Consider the following 19,688-nt stretch of genomic DNA (forward strand, 5'->3'; position numbering starts at 1 on the left):
TTCATGATGCAGTTTTGGTAGGTTGTGTGTTTCTAGGAATTTATCCATTTCTACTAGGTTGTCCAATTTGTTGGCATATAGTTTTTCATAGTAGTCTTTTTTGATTCTTTGTATTTCTCTGGTATAAGTTGTAACAGCTCTTCTTTCACTTCTGATTTTATGTATTTGCATTCTTTTGCTTTTTTTCTTGGTAAGTTTAGCTAAAGGTTTGTCTATTTTATCTTTTCAAAAAACCAGCTCTTAGTTTCATTGACTTTTTCTGTTGTCTTTTTAGTCTCTATTTCATTCATTTCCACTCTCATCTTTGTTATTTTGTTCCTTCTACTAACTTTGGGCTTTTTTTTCTAGTTCCTTGAGGTATAAAGTTAGGTTGAGCTCTTTCTTGCTTCTTACTGTAGGCATCTATCACTATGAGCTGCTGTTAGGGGCGCCTGGGTGGCTCAGTCGGTTAAGCATCCAACTCTTGACTTTGGCTCAGGTCATGACCTCAGGGTTGTGGGATCAAGCCCTGTGTTGGGCTCCATGCTCAGTGGGGAGTCGGCTTGAGATTCTCACTCTCCCTCTCCTTCTGCCCCTCTTTCCCCTCTCTCTCAAATAAATAAATAAATCTTTCTTTAAAATGCTTTTACTGTATCCCATAGATTTCGTATATTGTATTTACATTTTTATTTGTCCCAAGGCATTTTTTGATCTCTCTTTTGATTTCTTTCTTGACCCATTGATTTTTCAGTCACATGTTGTTTAATCTCCAAATATTTGTGAATTTTTCTGTTCTTTTTATAACTGATTTCTAGTTTCATACCATTGTGGTTGGAAAACATGCTTGATGTGATTTCAATCTTAAATTTATTAAGATTCATTTTAAGGCCTTACATATGATCTGTCCTGGAGAATGTTTTTTGTGTGTGCATTAGAAGAACATGTATCTGCAGTATAATTTTTAAATCTAGATCTTTAGGTAATTTTAAATTTATGTTTATATATGGTATGAGCAGGAATCCAACCACAGCTAGACCCAGTTGACCTAATACAATTCATTGATTTCAAATGCCTCCTGATCAGATTCTAAATCCAGTGATCTAATTTTATCAGCACAATACTCTTCTAATTAGTGTCTTTTTGCAGTATGTTTTATAATCTGATAAGCCAGTCCACACATCATTTTTCTTCCTTTCAAATATTTTCTTGGTTCCTGTTATATATATGGATAAATTTAGAATTAATCATCAAGCTCTGAAAGAGCCTTTGGGATTTGGTTTGGAAACGTATTTGTGGTATATTTTTAGGTGAAAACAAAATCAGTTCACAAATAATCTATATACTGTCATTGCCATTTTGTTTCTAAAATTACATATATATATATAATAAAACAACATCTCAAAGAATATACAAAAAATATGTAGCAGTGGTTATCTCCTGATGCTAGTATTATAGTTGATTTTTTTTTCCTGGTTTTTGTTTTCCAAATTTTCTACAATGTGTGTGTAATACTTTTTAAATTAGTAAAAAAAAAAATACTGAAAAAAATACTGAACTAAAATATATCCATTAGTAACTTCATGATTACTTAACAAACAGAAGCCAAATGGGAATAAAAAATGTTTCGCAGGAAATAAATATGTGAGTTGTAGAAAGTGAAGTGCAGATAGATACCTGGCTCAGAATATAACCCGAAGATGTCTGGAATGTTCCTGGGAAGGACTGAGGTGGGAAAACGGAGGCTGTACAACCATACAGCCCCCTCCGTTACCCTGCGCAGTTGACTTCAGTTCCGTTCAAGAGATGTGAGAGTCACAGCCTCCTCGCCTAGCAGTCTCTCCGGGCTATATTCTCTGCAGCTGGATTTAAAAGGCACCTGGTTTCTTTGGTTTCCCCATTTCAGAGATTCACATTCATATGACACAGCCAGACCTTGAAATGCGTCAAGACTTAGTGTAGTCTGGGCGCCTGGGTGGCTCAGTCGTTAAGCGTCTGCCTTCGGCTCAGGTCATGATCCCAGGGTCCTGGGATCAAGTCCCGCATCGGGCTCCCTGCTCGGCAGGAAGCCTGCTTCTCCCTCTCCCACTCCCCCTGCTTGTGTTCCTGCTCTCGCTATCTCTCTCTCTGTCATATAAATAAATAAAATCTTTAAAAAAAAAAAAAAAAAGACTTAGTGTAGTCTATATCTGGTCCTTGCATGTCCTGAGGTCTTCGTCAACATTTAACAGAAAGAAGATTGCAAAATCTGTTCCCAGCGCTTTGATATATTCGAAGAAGCAGCATGCTCATTCTTGGCTCACAGCATGTAGATTCTGTCAGCGGTGCAATTAAAACTTGGTTCTGTTTGCTCTTTAATCGACATGCTCTGTCAAGGTAATCTTACCAATTTAGCAATAATTATAACAACATCTAACATTTATCAAACATTTTCTGTGTGTCAAGCATTGCACTGCACTTTATATGAATATCTCATTAAATCCTTAAAACAGCCCTATAAATGTATTTATTTCCCATTTTATAAATGAGAAAACTGTGGCTCAGAGAGGTCCAGGTCATACAAACTGGTAAGTGCCACAGCTGACATTGAAACCCAGGCAGCCTAACTCCAGAACCTGCATCCTTAATACACTGGAAACTCAGTTTTTAATCTCTCTGCTTTCCTAAAAACCTGCTCTGCCTCCTGTACTTTCAGTCTTATTTGCTTACTGTCCTCAGCTAGAGCTGTCAAAATGATCCTCCATCCCCTCTCATTGAACTTCACCTCCTATCAGTCAGTTCTACCTTGAGGAAGTCTCACTTTCATAATACATCTTTTGCCCGTCTTTTGCCCTCCGTGTCCCCTGGCCCTGCCCCATGGCCCCGGGCTTGCCACAGTAACCTCCCTTGGCTGATTCTTCCTTCCACTCAGTCTAACGTGTTTTTATCTTCACAGTTCTCTTCCGAGAACATGAAGCTGATCATGTCACTGCACCGTTTAAGAGCTCTTAGAGTTCCTTTTTTGTTTGTTGTTTTTTAACCAGATTAGATCTGAACTGCTTAGCTCTCCATCCACAGTCTGGCCCCAGTCTGCCTCTTCAGCTTCATTTCCTGTCATTCTCTACGCAGTCCCCTTAGCTTACGCTCCCACCGCACTGAAAGGTTCCGTCTTCCCGAGGTCTGTGCCAAGCCCCTTCATAGCTCTGCGCATCTGCATTTCTTTTGTCTGCTTGAAAGCCTCTTCTTTGATCTCCCCACAAACTCCTCTGCAGCTCTCAGGATCCACATCACATACTGCCTGTAGTAACATCTGCCCAGACCCGTCCAGGATGCAGCTGTCATTCTTAGGTCTTCCCCTGTAGCATGCGTTCAGGGCTCGCTTGTGGTAACTAATTATCTGTGCATGTGTTTGTCTCTTCCATTAACCTACATGGATCTCGGGGCAAAGACCAAATGCATTCATCTTTCAGCACCGAGCACACAGGATGCCCTCGGTAAATGCTGGCTTAATGCTTGAAGGAATGTCCAAGAGAGCGTTTGAAACAATAGGAAGTTAGAATTATACTTACTCCTAAACAGAGGACTATCTTATGTGTTTCTCAGAGTAATCTCTTTAACTCAATTAGCAGGCCTAAATTAGCAGGTAGTCTAACATACTGAATAAAAGTGGTTTATAGCAAAAGGGAAAGGTCTTTTAAATATGTTTCCCTAGGACAGAGGACCATTATGCAAGATGAAGATCCATCTGAGATCATGCGTGTGCCCCTCTCCCCTGCTGGGCATGGGTGTGATATTGTGACACAGTGGAGAGAACATTCTCCCTGACGTGAGAGCACTGGTGCTGGCTTACCCCCTTTGGGACTTGGACTGGTCACCCCTTCACGAGCAAACACTCGATGTTAACTTGGACCCCTTCCTGCTTGGGAACTTTGATGCAGGAAGACTTCCCATAGAAAGTACCTCTCCTTTTTTTGGTCATTTCTTTTTTCATTTCCAGCTTTATTAAGGTTTGATTGACAAATAAAACTGACATAGTAAGTGTACAACATGATGGTTTGGTACACATTGTGAAGATCCCCAGAGTCGAGGTAATGCATCTGTCCTCTCACATAGCTCCTTTTTTTTCTCTTATGAGAACATTTCAGTTTTACTCTCTTAGCATATTTATTTATTTTTTTTAGGTGGGGAGAGGGGCAGAGGGAGAGGAAGAGAGAGAATCCCAAACAGGCTCCATGCTCGGCAGTGCAGAGCCCGATGCGGGACTCGATCCCACGACACTGAGATCATGACCTGAGCTGAAACCAAGAGTCAGACGCTCAACCAACTGAGCCACCCAGGCGCCCCTCTCTTAGCATATTTAATTATACAGTACAATGTTATCAACTGTAGTCATCATATTATACATTAGATCTTCAGACCTTATTCATGTTATAACTGAAAGTTTGTACCCCTTTACCAACCTGTCCCCATTTCCCCCACTCCCCCCGCCCTTGGTAGCTACTATTCTACTTTGTGTTTCTGTGAGTGTGTCTTTTCCCCCCACCCCCCTTCCACTTAGAAGTGATACCATGCAGTATTTGTCTTTCTGGTTTACTTCACTTAGCATAATGCCCTCTGGGTTCAACCATGTTGTTGGAAATGCCATTTCCTTACTCATGAGCAATAACAGTTAACCCAGTGCGAACAGCATCATTTTATTTTATCTGAAATCCATCTTCCTTTCCCTTTCAGCTTCAGGATGAGTTAGAAAAAGGTGAACGGGACAATGCAGAGCTACAGGAGTTTGCCAATGCCATTCTCCAGCAGATAGCAGATCACTGTCCCGATATCTTGGAGCAAGTGGTCAATGCGTTGGAAGAGTCGTCCTGACCCTGCTCTGTGGGAGCCCAGCAGCCTGCTGGAATAAATCCAGGAGTCGAGAAAGAAGAGCTGTAAGGAACGGGCACCCAGAAACTTCCTGGCACCCAAAAAACACTACAAACTCTATCCTATCTTGGTTGGTCCTTTGAGTGTGATTCCAGCACCCTTTCTACAGCTGGACATCTTAACTCTGCCTTTCGACTTTGGATATTGTCTCTACACTAATTTTCCTGATGTCCAGGGTGGGTAAGTGGCCAGGTTTCCATGAAGAACTGCCATCCAGTCATCAGCAGTGGAGAACTGTGGAAGCTGGTGGTTCTGCCCTTAACAGAGGGACATGGAGTGGAGAGCCCTTCTTCCTTCTGCCCTTGACATGAGAACTAAACCTGGAATCTCCTTGGAGTTCAACATTTTGAAAGAAAGTTCCCAATGGACTAGAGAGCTGAGTGTTCTAACATCACAACAGGTGCTTTCTCCTAAAAGGGTAAAAAAAAAAAAAAAATCTTAAGAAGAGGGGGGAAAAGAGAGAACAGGGACAAAGAGAAATTGACTCTTCTTTTTACTGTCTCTTTTGCTTACTTTCACGTGTAATGTTTTATGCAGGGGAGCTGCAAGCAGGCCTCATGATGGCTTAGTGAGTTTGGAGTCTTTACCCAGCCCTCTCTGTCTCACTCATCCTTGCTCCTCTCAACCAGTTAACAAGAGGATGGTGTGGACAGTTCTCCCCCGGGTCCCTCTTGCTTAAGACCTTTGACCTTATTATACTTAGGTTGTCAGATCATACATCTGGATCTGAAAGAGAAGAAGGGTTTGACGTGAGGCCCTGCTGTCACCACCTACAGCTCTGCTTCTGTAGAAGTTCCCTGGGGCCAGGCTGGTTTCTCCTACACATCTTCATTGGCATTCTAGGCCCCTGAGCCCCAAAAGAATGCTTCTGCCTTCCCACCACCCATGTTCCACCCACCTCCCTCCTGTTTAGCTTTACTCTTGATGTGCACTCCCAGAACCATAGCCTCGAGCATTGTCTGGAACCTCCTTCTGGCACAAATGAATGTTTCTCATCCCACACACATTCCTTCCTCCATTCTTTCATTCAGAGAATATTTATGAAATGCCCACTGTGTGCAAGTCACTGTTGGGTACCCATCCTTGACAAAAGTCTCTTTTCAGTGAGGGAGAAATGCGAAGGACTCTCTGAGACATAACCTGGTTGAGTCAAAGCAGTCAAAGGCATACCCTTCCCCTCCCCGCTCCTTCTATCTTAGTAGAAGTTCTCTTTTCCAGATGAATCTTTCACAAATGAGCCTTTCTCATTGCTCATTATAATGGAATTGATGAGGGGGCTCATCACCCTTGCGGGGGGCTGAGTCACTTACTTGCCTGCAGGATCTTATTTGGTGGTTCAGGATTTTTGTGGTTGTTGTTACCCCGCAAGGGTGTAGTGTTTAGGGGGGCTACAGCCGCAGATGGTATTTTCTTAACACATCTGTGCACACCACGTGGAACTTGGCCAGCTCCGTGTCGCAGATCAGAAAATGGACCCTAAAGTTGCAAATCCAGTTGAAGGTATTGGCATTTTGAACGGCATTCTTCCCAAGCTTAGACAGTGCCAGTCATAAATAATCAGGCACCAAGAAAGAGACCACTTCACCCAAATCTAGCCCTTTGACCACCTCTCCGGCCAGACGCCCACCAGACACTCACATCTTCTGATAAGAGTTGCTGGGCTAAATGTTTTTGTCTTGCATTTTCCTCTTTCCCCCTCCCCAGTTACTCACCCAGAGAATCTGATGCTGCCTGGAAAGTCACCACGGCTGTCAGTCTGGTATCTTCCCACCGGCAACCCTTGACTGTCCCCTTAACTTAATAGGGTCATATCTGCAGCTGCCCGGATTCCCTGCTGGTGTAAAACAGCCTCTCCTGTGAGAAGCTGTAGAATGTTTTGTGTCGAAGGTTTAAATGGGCTCTGCTCATAAACTTCTTACTGAGATGCTTCCTGATAGCCTGGCCAGCCAGAAGCAGACAAGATGGGAGATGGAGGGGTTACATAGTTAGTCGTGGTGGTTTGTGGTCAGTCACTTCAATTCCATGTATTTCTTGCACTGCCTGTAAGTGATGTAGAAAGCCCCCCGTATCTTAGGCCTGGAGTATTAGAATCTCACTTTATCATAATGCAGGGAACTGAGGGATGAGGACACCCTTGACAGGACCTGCACAGAGCAGGCAGGAGCAGAGGCCATGCCCAGAGAGGTGGCCTGGCCTGCCCCCTGGGTGTGTGACTCTCACTGCACCTCCTTTCTTTCCCTTTTCCTTTCAACTCCTCCTGTTGCTTCCCCTGGAAGTCCTCTGGACAGGTGCTTCTGAGAAGAAAAATTCCTGGACAAACATCATCTGTCTGGTCTCTATGAATCTCCTTGATTCCTCTTGGGTGGTCATCCTAGCACCTCAAATGGTTCTGAGGACTCTCTGGTTCTAGATGAAAGTAGGTTCTGGCTAAACTTTAATAGCAAACATGACCTGACCTTATATTACAAGGGCAAAATTAATACAATGTCTAGCACTTAGAGTATCTTATTGAGTTGAGATCATTCATCGAGCCAACTTTTACTAAATGCGCAATTCCCATCACACAAAGACTTACCATTGTATCTTCTGGTATTCATTTTCACAAGGTCACTCAGCTGCTGGGGAAGGTCTATAGCCTTGAAAACTCACTGCAGGTTGCCTATTAGATTCACCAAATTCATCCATCCCATTGGCAGGTCTAGTTTCCCCTTAGCACCTAAAGATCTGTACCCCAAATCAAGGTCATCATAAAAGGGGACAGGAAGAAGAGTGTGTAGAATCTAATGTGGGGCTCATGATTGACAAAATACAATGTGATTTTTCTCATCTTCTCATAGACCTCTATCCCAGGTACTCATTGAGTTCTTGGTGAAGTATCTGAATTGAGATTTACAAGGACCTGGATACCATTTGAAATGGAAAAGATTTTAAATGGGCTTTAATATATTAAGAAATATGAACAGGAATCCCCAAATCCATCTCAGCTCTAACCTTTAACCTGGTACCTTATAGTCTAATGAAGAGCTAAATGCTTCTCTCTCTTCCTCACACTTGATCTTCAGAAATGCTAGTAAAGCAGATGGGACCCAAGACTGCCTTAAGGGTCGGTAGTGGCGGTGTGACTTGGCACCTTTTGTCAATAAAAGTCTGTTTGGTTTTCCACGAGGAGTTCGTTGGCTCACCCACTCCTCAGAGAGAAGAGGAGGAGGAAGTCATCACAAAGTTTTAGTCAACTGGTGAGCTAATCCCTCCCCTATGACGTTCAGGATTGGCATTTAGACTTGCTGCTAGAGAGTCCTGCTGATCCCAGAACCATCCTGCCCTCCCCTTTGACCCCAGTTGTGAGGCACAGACCCACTGGCTACCCTTGGGGGGTTCTGAGGAAAGAGCAAATCAAGGAATATGGTGCCACATAGAATGTGACCCTCCCACGGCCCTTCCTGAGTCACAGTGGGCCCTGTGGCCGTAATATCAGTAACTTCCATGTCTGCCTCCCCAGCCTCACCTGCCACCCACAAGAGTTCAGAGCTATGGAAAAGCAGACGAGGACAGAGTAGACGCAGCAGAGCCTGCTGCCCTTTGCCAAGCCTGCAAGGCCAACCCGTCCATCACTGCCAGTCCCTGGGCCTCTCAGGACAGCGACTTGAACTGGTCAAAGAAATGTTTTAAAAAGAATCTGGAGTTTTCCCCACGTGGACTAAGGGAATGTTTGGGCAAGAAAAAACACACACACAGTACAGGGACATCCTTCTGAACAAAATGGCTGTCTTTACTTACTCTTTTTAAGCAAAAACTGTTTCCAAACTTTTTAGTGTCAAAACTGTAACCAAGTGTCTCCTGATTTTTTCCAATGTGTTTGGCGAGTGCTGTGACCCTCTTGTAGGTATTTCTCCTCCTGACTCTTTTGGGGGAAAGGTGGTTTTAGGGATTGATTTGGGGGGAGCGGGTTTTTGTCCCATCCCACATCCTCTTTTGTTTCTCTGCTTGTCGATATTGTCTGTGTGGTTCAGAGCATTGGGGCAGTTACATTGTGGCCATTGTTGAGATTATTAAGATATTAAAAAGTAGTTTGTAGAACTGAAAAGTTAACGAGCTGTGTTTTAAGAAATGCAAAACGATATCATGTTAATAAAGGAATTCAAGCTACGGGGCAGCCGAACTCCTCCCCCACCTCCCCCAAGTTGGCCGAGGTGGCAGCTGGGCTAGTCCCTTGGGAAGCACCAGTGGCCACCCTCCAGGTAGTGCAAGAGACAACTGCTGAGTCAAAGGAATTGGAATCTGGGGCTCAGAGGGTCCCCACCTGTGCCAGAGATCTCCTCTACATCCTCAGGACCTCTAGGTAGAGGTTTCAAAGTTTGTGACCCCATAACCACCCTCAAACCCACCTTGGTCCCAGCTCAGCGTGCCTAATACTGTGTGGTAACCCGGGCTTGGCTCTGAAGTCCCACAGCCGGCGGCAGCCCTGTGCGGGCCGCAGACCCTCTCTCCTGCCCACTTGGTGCTATATCATCCAGTGACCCATCCAGCACGGCCAAGCGCGGGCCAGCCTGGAACCCGCAATCCAGGCCAATGAATTGTACTCAGATCTCAGTTCCTTCTGGCTTCAGGCCCCAGGTTCTTTCCCTTTAAGCTTTTTAGAGCCTACATCTCCCAGGCCCAGGCTGTCTCTCTTGGCCCCAGAGATGCCACGGTCAGGAAAGGACGGGATCCCTGCCGAAGCCAGAGAATTCCCCCCCGGGCCAGCGCAAGCACTCTGGGCCCAGCCCTTGCTTGCACGCCACACCAGTATTGTATTCATGCCCTGATGCAGTCAGACCTACCTGAGGGCCACCCCCTTCCCGTTCTGGCCGGGCTGCCCACGCGGGCCTAGCCCACTGGCCGGGGACCCTGCCGAGTGCCCCGGGCTGTCCAGGGTGGAGACCCGATGTCTCCCCGGGATCTGCTCCCCTCTGCCCCGGAAGACAAGTGCTGCACTCTAGTGAGAGGAGCTGAGGGGCCCTGGGCGCCGACTCCTTCTAGCTTGAGTTCCTTGTGCTGACAGTAGCAGCCGCTATGATGGTGTCTGTGATGCAAATGCACCCGCTGCCTTCAACCGCGTGCGTGCGTGCGTGCGTGCGTGCATGTGTGTGTGTGTGACGGCCGGAGTCGTGGTACCGACAGGATAATGACATTACAAAGAAATTGTGTTAGAGTCAACTTTGCCTTGATAATTATTGTAAACACTTTGTCCATTTTTTTCTTTTTTATTCACCAACTAAATCCATCAGGAAATTATAAAGTTATTTAAAAATTGTGTGCTGTGTCTTTCTTTGAGTCTCAACCAGTCTGATAAGCCAAGTGAGATGAGTCTTCCAATGCCAGAAAAGCAGGGAGAAGCCAGCGGCCTCCAAGAGATTAACGCCGTGGTAGGTGAGCCAGGAACCCGCCATGTCCGGGGGTTAAGGCAGGGACGGGGGAGCCAAGGCTGGGCTCAGCCGTGAGGGGCCTGGTGGGGTGATGTCCTCGGAGAGAGGAGTCGGCCAGCCCCCTTAATTGCTTTTCAAAGTCAGTGTCCACCTCCCTTTCTCCTTCCTTAGGCGCTAGGCCCTCAGCCAGTTTCCCCATTTCGCATTGAACTGCGTTTCTGGAGCTCGTGCTCAGGTTGGGGAGCAGCCAGGGCGGGGCAGAGGGGGGTTTCACTCAGGACTGGGACTCAGGCTTCTTCGCGGTGTATCCGATGTATTAGCTCAGGGATGTGGGAGCTGCAGCAGCCAACAGAAAGTGCAAATACCAAGAATAAAGGAACCAAAGAACCTGTGCTTGAATATTCCCCAGTTTTGGTATTTGTCTTTGGCCTTCTGCTCAGTAAGAAATTATTGGGGGGGGGGGGGGTTCTTTTTGTATGAGAATTAGTTTTCTGCTTAGCTCCATTTCTCCATCTACCCCCAGAGGGGATCACCCCGCTTGCTGCGCTCTGCCCCGCTCCTGTGGAAATTCCTGCCCGCTGTGCACTGGCACTTGGGAATTGGACGGGAGAGTCAGACATCACCCCTCCTGGCAGGTTCTCCCTGCACCTGGGCTCTGGCCCTGCCTGCCTCCAGCTGGAACAGCTGCTGAGAAGTCCCACCAGGTGGAGGAACACCTGGGAGACTGCGCCATTTACAGGACTGGGAACCTGATGTTGCTCATCATTATCATCATGAAGCAGGAGCGATTTCACTTGCAGAACATGTATCATACTGCAAAATACAAGATCACAAGCACAAGCAGATGTGTCCACAGAAAGCTGTCAGATTACACTGGTCAGCTGTTTCCAGGGTTTTCCATTAATCTTATTTCACTATTTGTTTATTCACTCTGTGGTCTACCAGTACTCCATTGCAGACAAATGGACGCAGAGACCACAAGGTTCAAGGAAAATATGAGAAAACTTGCAGCAATTGAGAATTCCATCCATTAACTTGGTTTTTTCTCTGAATTAGAAAAAGACTGCTATTATTTGATTTTTTGAGGTGGAATATCTCAAGCTGGCTCAAAGATGATTAAGAACTAGTCAGTCTTGGGGCGCTAGGTGGCTCAGTCGGTTAAGCGCCCAACTCTGGATTGCTCAGGTCGTGATCTCAGGGTGGTTGAGATCGAGCCCCCACGTCAGGCTTCATGCTAGATGTGGAGCCTACTCAAGATTCTCTCTCTCCCTCTCCCTCTGCCCCTCCCAACCCCCTGCCATCTCTTTTGCGCGCTCTCTCAAAAAAAAGAGTTTGGGGTGAGGGAGTGTTTGAGATCCACGAGCTTTCCCAGATGTCCTAGAAAGAGCCCTGGACTCCCAGCCCAGAGCCTTTGGTTGCCCCCTGACCTCCCAGCCTCTCTTCAACCTTCCCCTTGAAAATAAGGCCGCCTTCATCTAGGTCACAAAGCCATAAGCCATGAGGAATAATATATATTATGTGTTTGCTTTTTGAAAGCTCCTTTAAGAGTGTAAAGCACAAAATTGCTTTTTTCACATCTTAAGTTTGCTTTAAGCTAATCTAGCATGTGTGTTGGGGAGGTGGTGAGGAGCGGGTCATCCATACAGAAAGATTGGCCATGGGTCAGTAACTGCTGGAGCTGGGGATCGGATGCCTGGGGTTCCTTATCCCATTCTATTACCGTGTATGTTTGAAATTTCCCCGAGTTAAATACTCATGTCCTTCAATTGTGCTTCCCAGTAACCACACGTGGACCTTTTCCCCCAGGATCCAAGTAATTCGCCTTCACAGATTGATGCCAGAGCCCTCAGTTCAGTATTCATGTTCTGCTGTGTTCTGGGCACCAGTCATGCCAGTAAGAGCCTGGGGCATGTCTCCCAGGAGCCAGCTTCAGCTCTCCGCACTTCACCTGTTTTCTCTCCTTTCATCTCCGTAGCCATCCTGTGAGGCGGGTGCTGCTATCCCCGTTGTACAGATGAGGCACGGGGCAGTGGGACCACCTTCCCTAGGTCCTGCAGCTCGGACCTGGTGGGGCTAGAGGTTCAACCCGGCTCCGGCTCCAGGGCCTGTGCTCTTCAACCCACTACTGTGGTCACTTCTCTTGGGGAGCTCGGTCCAGCGGAGGAAAGGAATCCCAATAAAATGTGGGAGCACAGAAGAGCAGGCAATGCTCTTCACAGACCTTCAAGTTTGACCTTGAAAGGTAAACTGAATTTGGCCAGCAGAGGAGTTCAAGGATGAGGGAGGCAGAAAAGAGGGCCCGAGCAAAAATAGGGAAGTGGGAAGGGACACAGGGTATTTGGGGATAGCAAGCTGTCTAATGTCAAGATCAAATACTGCTTGGCTTAAGACCATGGAGGAGAATTTGGCTGTCATCGTGATCCCGGGGGTCCTGGGATCGAGTCCCTCATCAGGCTCCCTGCTCATCAGGGAGTCTGCGTCTCCCTCTGCCTGTCCCCACTCCTTCCCTCTCCCGGCTCGTGCCTGTTTCTCTCAAATAAAAAAATAAAATCTTAAAAAAAAAAAAAAAAAAGACCATAGAGAAGAAGACATGGTGGCCACAAACATAGCTTCAATGGAGGCTGGATGGGCCCATACTGTGGAGATCTCTAATGCTCTGGAAAGGAAGGCCAGTTTGGGGAATCCTTAGCCACACCACCGGTGACGGAACTACAGCCACCACAAAAGGCCCATCAAGAAAAAAAGAAAAAGCAAAGCACCTGGGTGTGTCCACTCTGGAAAGTGTCCAGGCCCAGTGACCGTGGGGGCTGCTGGGGGTAGCGAGGAGCAGCCTGCAGCCGGAGCCGTGCGGGGAAGTCGCCCAGCCCTACGAGGCCGGGAAGTGATGGGCCTCGGGTCAAAGCCGGCGCGGTCTGTGCGCCAGTGTCTCTCCGCAGTTCCTGCCGCCCGGCCCGGCACCGCCAGAGCCTGAGGCCAGACAGCAGGCTCGCTGCGGCCCGGGCCTCCGAGCGGACTCCCTGGCGGCCCTGCAGGGCGGGAGGCAGCGCGGCCCGCCCGGAGGCGGTGGGCGGTTCCGAGCTCGCCGGAAACCACGTGCCCCGCTTTCCGGCGGCCGGAGGCCCGAGGCCCGAGGAGGCTGGCGCCGCCCGCAGCCGGGCGCCGTGTCCTCGCCAAGGTTCAGGCGGTGCCGCGTGGTGAGTGCTGTCTCCCCAGGCCCCCGGTGAGAAGGGGATGAGGTTGGAAGAGTCGGTACCACCACCAGCCCTCCGCGTCCCCCGAGACCATGCCCCCGCCGTGGCGAGCGGGGGAGATTGATGTCCCCCGGAAGCGGCGCTCACAGGGGGACTGGCGCGGGTCCCTCCCTTGCTTCCAGCTGTGCGGCGACAGCAAGCTGGCCTTCCCGCCTGAGTTAGCAATCCTGCCAGTCTCCCTTGTGTCTCCCGGGCTCAGTGCCCCCTCTTGCCCGCCCCCCAGCACTCCAGCCTTGCTGCTGAGGGTGAAGAACCCCACCCGCCTTCTCTTACGAGGGAGGGCGGGGCGTGTGAGGGGAAAAACGTCCATCAAGTGTCTGCGGAGTTGCCGCCGCCTCCGGCCCTGGCGGCATTCACACTCAAGACGTGGTTCCTTTGGGTTCGTCTTGGGCTTGAATTTTTTTTTTAATTACGATTTTATTCGTAAGGATTGTCGGAAACGAGGCTTTGGGGGGAGTCTGCTGGCAATCTTAACTTGGAGGGGCGCGCGCACCGGATGGGGCGGCCTCCTGGCCTCTCGCCGCGCGTGGGCGGCAGAAACGTGCTGGAACCAAGCCCAGCCCCGGGCACTGGTGTGCGAGGCCCGCAGCCGCGGCTGCCCCTCCCCCGGCGGCCGCACGTGGTCAACCGAGGGGACGCGCGCGGCAGGCTCCAGGGGGAGTGGGTGGCTGGAGGTTCTTGTATCTAGTTTTCCTTTGATCGCTGTCACGAGCATGATGTCAGGAAGATCCCGCAGCTTTGAGGCGTCATCTGACTCCAGGGAAAAAGAAAAGTCAAGAAGCCGGTCAGCCCTCCGCAGCCGTCGGCTCCTCGCTGGCCATCCCCGCGGCGCTCGCTGCTCAAAGGACCCCCGCCCAGCAGGGGCCGTGCCATCTCGGGCGGCTGTCCCCCGGCCACACCGGCTGCTTGCCCTGCACAGCCTCTGTGGGGCCCGCAGGGCTGTGGGGGACGGGATGCTTATCCCGCCGACTGCGCGGAGAACAAAAGCAACGTAGGGCTTGGCGCGTGTGAGCCCTGGCCCAGAAGATGAAGGAAGACCCAGGTTCTCCTCTTCTCTTCACTGCTTATTAGGTGTGTGGGCTTGGAGAATTCACTTGGCCCCTTTGACCTTCAGTTTTCTCTTTTTTAAAATAGAAATAATAGTGCCCAGGGGCGTCTGGGTGGCTCAGGCGGTTGAGCGTCCGACTCTTGGTTTCTGCTCAGGTCATGATCTCAGGGTCCTGAGATCGGGCCCTGTGTTAGGCTCCAAGTTCAGAGGGGAGTCTGTTTGAGATTCTCTCTCCCTCTCCCTCTGACCCTCCCCCCACTCTCTCTCTCTCTCAAATAAAATCTTTTTTAAAAAAATATTTTATTTATTTATTTGACAGAGAGAGACACAGCGAGAGAGGGAACACAAGCAGGGGGAGTGGGAGAGGGAGAAGTAGGCTCCCCGCTGAGCTGGGAGCCAGATGCGGGGCTCGATCCCAGGACCCTGGGATCATGACCTGAGCCAAAGGCAGACACCCAACTGAGCCACCCAGGTGCCCCTCAAATAAACAAATCTTTAAAAAATAAAAATAAAGAAATAAAGTGCCCCCTTCACAGGTGTACAGTGCAGTTAGGTGAGCTAATGCATGGGAAGGCTCACGGAGGGGTCCCAGCAGCTGTTTGTTGCATTAATCAGCTCGGGTGAGCCATCCTTTGCCTGGGAAACCCTTGCTGGGTCACACCCACCATCTGCAGGATAGAATTATCCCTGTGGCCTATGAGTAAATCCACATACTGTTTTGCCTAAAGACGCCAAGGGGACCATCACCTGCCTAAAAGTTCATCCCACTCTGACCGGGGCCTGTAAGTGCTATTTCCCCCTGTCTGAAATCTTACAGATGGGAAAGCTGAGGCTGGGAATGGGGAGTCTCATGTAGGGGAATTGCCACCCACCTCTTCCCTCCGCGCCCCCCCCCCCCCCCCCCCAGTCCCAGGCTCCCTGCTGCCGGGCATGAACTTGGGAGAGCACACGGGACAGCTCTGGGCCTGCCTTCTGGGAGCCCAGTCCGGGCTGAGGCTGCGCTGCCCTCCCCCAGGGGAATCCGATGCCAACAATCATATTGCTTCTGCTTTAGGAGGAAAAAACCCCAGATGCCAATGTGCCTGCCTCATCAGCTGGGGCCGTGTTATCCTCCTGCAGGGATGGGCTCCTGAATGCAAGCTTTGTCTGGCCTGCCTGTTAGTCACTGTGACAAAAGAGACCCAGGGAGACTGGAGCCCGACGTTGGATTCTTTGGCCAGGATGTCACGTCGTGGAGGCCAGGCCGCAGCGTGCAAGCAAAGCCCGGTTCCAGGACCTCTGAGCTCTCCTGCGTGCATTGGGACCAGCAGAAGTCACCCGAGGTGTCCCCACTCAACCCCACCCGTGAGCGCATACTTTGACCTCCATCCCCTCCCACCCGGGCCCCATGGCCCCCTCATCTCCCCGTCCCCTCTGCCTGGAAGGCCCCTGAGGGCAGGAAGCGTGGCTGCCTCCCTCCTGGGTCCCCTGCAGGCCCCCAGCACACACTCTAGGGCTTACCAAGTGCTTCCAGCAGATGTGCTCCCTTGTCGGCTTCCCTTGAGCTATGTATCCTGGGATTCTCTTTTCCACAGCTGGCCCGGGGTCAGCCCATGTCACTGGAAACGTATCAGTCCCTGAAATATTCACACAAACACCTGTCAGGAGCCCACCTTCCCCCGTGGGCAGGATGGGTCACAACAAGCCCACGCCAGAGCTACTTGATGTCATGGGGAGTCCCGGCTTGCTGCCTCCTCCATTTCAGGCCAGGCCACGGAGCAGCAGGGTCCCCACGACTGCAGCTCGGGGGCACACAGCTGGGAGGGCAGCAGCTGGGGTTTGACCCTGGAGCCTCGGGATCCTGTTGCAGGGGCTTACTGGGGCCTTCTCTATTCCCCCTGTGCTGACCTCTTCGCGGGTTTCCCTGTGCAGTGAGGGCCGGTAGGAGCTCTTCACAGGAAAATCTTCATGCCGAAGGGCTCAGTTGATGTCTTGGGAGCTTGCCAGGGACTGAAATGCAGCCAGTCTTTCTAAACGTTCCTCCTGGCCCTGCGAGTATGTGCATACATACACCATACACCCGAACTCTGGGTGATACACACACACTCACACTCACACACACACGCACGCGCAGGCTTTGGCCAAGTGTGAGGGTCTCCATGTTATGAAGGGAATAAGTAAACAAACTCAACATTTCTGTTTCCCTCTGAGGCTTGCAAAGAAGGTGTTAAGAGCACAAGATTTAAATCATAAACTTTATTAAAAGCCAAACAGCCCAGTGTGTGACTCTTGCCAACTCGGACAGAGTCTTTGGGGTAAAGCTACACTGAGCTAATCCAGAAGGAATCAAGTGGAGGAAGACAGCGGGTGGGAGGGAGCCAAGGCATCCAACCTATGGAAGGTGGAGTGGGGGCAGCTGCGCTTGGATTCAGCCGCCCACCCTGGCTGGGCCAGGAGGATGGGGCAGGAGCCCAGGTAAGGCCTTCAAAGTATTGAATCGTGTTTTCTAACTTTCTTCATTCTATTCCCTTAACAAATGGAGCCTCTTTATACCTGAAGGACTCCTGGCAAGGCAGGGGGAGCATGTACTCCAGCCAGTCTGAGAACAGGCCAAAGTTGCTGGGTGAGTAGCATTTGAGAGACGAGCAAGAGAGGAACGCCCCAGCTGCTCCCCGACCAGGCTCGTCTCCACCCAACCTGAGGCAGCTTTCCTCTTCCAAAGATTAGTTGCCTCTTTACCGGGGGCAGGGACCATGGCCACAAGACACAGAAAGATGAATAAGATCACGGCTTGCAAGGAGTTCTAAATCCAGTTAGGGAACCAGAACAAAGACATGAATCAACAGTAAGCACTGTAATTCAGGACAGGATCAGAGTGGAGGGGGCCAAGCAGAGGAGCTTTTCCTGGGGAGAGGGAACCACTCTTACCTCCAACCCAAATTTGGCCCCAAGATGTCTTCCCAAAATGGCTCTGCCAGACTCAAGCTCTTCACTAACCCTCAGCCCGGCTCCTGTTCTCCATCTGTCTCACCTCCTGAGGACATTTCAGCACCACTAGAGTCGCTTGGGATGTTGTGTCATTGAACTTGAAGAGTCCCACCTCCACTCTCTGACACAAGCTGGCCAAGGACAAGAGCCTGTCTCTGCAGAGCCCCTGGGATAGCAGCCATCCCATTCCACACATGACAGAAGCCCTCCATCCCTGAGCTGGCCCCAGGAGGCTCCCAGACCTGAGGGGGCCAGTGAGGACCCACAGACAACAATGGGGCCAGGAGGAAGGGATGCAGCCTTGGTTAACGGACACGGGACCCTGCTGGTCTTTTTCCCACCAGTTAGACTTCGCAGGCAGTATGGCTTCAGGAGACCCACGTGTCTTAACAAAGTATTGGTTTTATCGTAAGGTGTTAAAGATCATTGGGTGCCTGGCTGGCTCAGCTGATAGAGCACAAGACTCTTGATGGGGTCATGAGTTTGAGCCCACATTGGGTAAGAGGTTAGTACAATAATAAAATAAAATGCTTTTTTTTTTTTTTTTAAATCATCAGCACAGCTTGGGACTGGCCACAGCATTCTTCCAAATCTCCTCCATGTAATCTCCTGGGAGTACCGAGGGCCTTTGCCCAGAATCTCTGCAACCTTCAAAGATCTGGGGCGTGGGGGCGGGTCAGGCAGGACTTATCTAATCCCCTTGGAACAATTTCCTATATATGTGTGTATGTAGGTGTCTCTGTAAATAGCGATTAAATATTCTTGCCTGGATATCTGTGTCTGCAAACCAGGGCTTCTATTAAATGTAATTACTTCCTCCTGGAGTTCTTTGAATTCTCCCTCCTGAGAGAGAGAGAGGAAGAGCGGGGAGGTGTGTGCTTCGAGCCTCGCCTGAGAAGTGAGGGCCCGGAGGTGGCTCACGCAGGCTGTGTGGCTGGTCACACTTGCCCTTGACAGCCAGGAGATGCCCAGGATCCAAGAAGACCCGGGCCTGCTGTCCCTCCACCTCCTTGCCCACACCTGCCACTAAGCCGCCCCAGGGGGACAGCTTCTCATCCCCAAACCTGCCCAGCCTTCCCCAGCGGCTCTTCTTTCTTTCTCTTCCATTTTCTCCCTTTGCCTAAAAAGATCCCACCACAAAAAAAACAAAACAAGTCTTCTTCTCTTCCTCCATAAGTAGCCACCGGATCAGGAGACCACAGGGGCTGGAAAGCGCGCTGGTCTGCAGGGCCGGAGGTCACTATGCAGGTGTGGGCCGCGGACGGGTTCAAGGTCTGCTCCGTTCCCAGCAAGCGTGGGAAGGAATGTGTCCTGCGTCTCCAGGACATACATGATCCCAGCTGCTGGCGGCGGGGCCAGGTTGGTGGAGAAACTCCATCATTTGTGTCCCCTGCTTCTCCCCAGCTTTTCCTGGGATGCCTTTTGAGGTTTGCTATACGTGTTTGTTTCCAGGTTTGCGTCAGTCACTGTTGACTGTGGGTAACTTTCGTTACCAGGGCAAACCTGGGCCGGGCCAGCTCCCCACAGTGCCTCCGAGGCCTCCCACCCCAGCGGCCGCCAGCTCACCCCCACCTCGGCCTCCCCTTTGCACACACTGCTCTCCGTCCACACCACCCACCCCTGGGTTTGCCGTTATTTTCACAGTGGCCCTCTGTGAATTTTAAAAATGAGCATTAGAAGAGTTATTTATACGAATACCTCCACAGGAGGTTATTTATATGAGAACATACAGTATCCTTGATCATCCAGCTGCCGAGTTGGAGGGACGGAAAGAACCCTTTATTAAGTGCCTCTGATGAGTCAGACCCCGAGCCAGCCCTCTCCTATGTGGCTGGGATCACTGTCCACGTTTTAGACAGATGTGGAACGCGAACACGGCGCACATCTGTTTTGTCATCCATATATCCTTGTGCTTAGAAGGGTGGCTGGAGCTTTCTAGGTGTTCAGTAAAAACGTGTTCCATAAATGAATGGAAAGGAAGCAGAGGTTCAGCGCGGGATGCCACTGACGTGGAGTCCCACGGCCTGGCCATGACCAGATGGATGGCGCCAGAGGCCTGCCTGGCCCTCAGCCCGGGCTCCTTCCCTCCCCCTTCCATGGGTCTCCCTCATCTTCTCTGGTTGTAGCCCCTGGGCT

General features: G+C 50.0%; 2 protein-coding genes and 1 long non-coding RNA gene across 9 annotated transcripts in view; 2 read left to right on the forward strand and 1 right to left on the reverse strand.

The window, feature by feature from the left end:
* Nucleotides 1-10,174, forward strand: part of ERC1 (ELKS/RAB6-interacting/CAST family member 1) — a 555,561-nt gene extending 545,387 nt beyond the window's left edge. For all 5 annotated transcript variants that reach the window (XM_054507254.2, XM_064591742.1, XM_045874103.3 and 2 more), the window contains one exon: nucleotides 4,687-10,174. In XM_054507254.2, coding sequence (XP_054363229.1) covers nucleotides 4,687-4,824 — 138 coding nt within the window. In that variant the 3' untranslated portion in view covers nucleotides 4,825-10,174. The remainder of the gene's footprint in view (nucleotides 1-4,686) is intronic.
* Nucleotides 10,175-13,173: 2,999 nt separating this feature from the next.
* Nucleotides 13,174-18,459, forward strand: LOC123844083 (uncharacterized). Of its 3 annotated transcripts, XM_054507258.2 has the most exons (3): nucleotides 13,174-14,608; nucleotides 15,705-15,929; nucleotides 18,110-18,459. In XM_054507258.2, the coding sequence occupies exon 1, from the start codon at nucleotides 13,570-13,572 to the stop codon at nucleotides 14,530-14,532; it is 963 nt and encodes a 320-aa protein (XP_054363233.1). In that variant the 5' UTR covers nucleotides 13,174-13,569; the 3' UTR covers nucleotides 14,533-14,608; nucleotides 15,705-15,929; nucleotides 18,110-18,459. The 3 variants fall into 3 exon arrangements, with proteins under 3 accessions (XP_054363233.1, XP_064447814.1, XP_054363232.1); XM_064591744.1 differs by lacking the exon at nucleotides 18,110-18,459 and having other exon boundaries at nucleotides 15,640-16,091; XM_054507257.2 differs by lacking the exon at nucleotides 18,110-18,459 and having other exon boundaries at nucleotides 15,705-16,091.
* LOC123844081 (uncharacterized) lies at nucleotides 14,150-16,610 on the reverse strand. The gene is made up of 3 exons (XR_006790692.3): nucleotides 16,473-16,610; nucleotides 16,086-16,201; nucleotides 14,150-14,287 (listed from the first exon to the last, which is right to left on the reverse strand). It is a non-coding gene; the product is annotated as an uncharacterized LOC123844081 (long non-coding RNA).
* Nucleotides 18,460-19,688: the final 1,229 nt, after the last annotated feature.

Source organism: Mirounga angustirostris, unplaced genomic scaffold (assembly GCF_029215605.1).
Source record: "Mirounga angustirostris isolate CCGP_5_RB_7025 unplaced genomic scaffold, mMirAng1.0.hap1 SCAF_5, whole genome shotgun sequence".
Lineage (NCBI taxonomy): Eukaryota > Metazoa > Chordata > Mammalia > Carnivora > Phocidae > Mirounga > Mirounga angustirostris.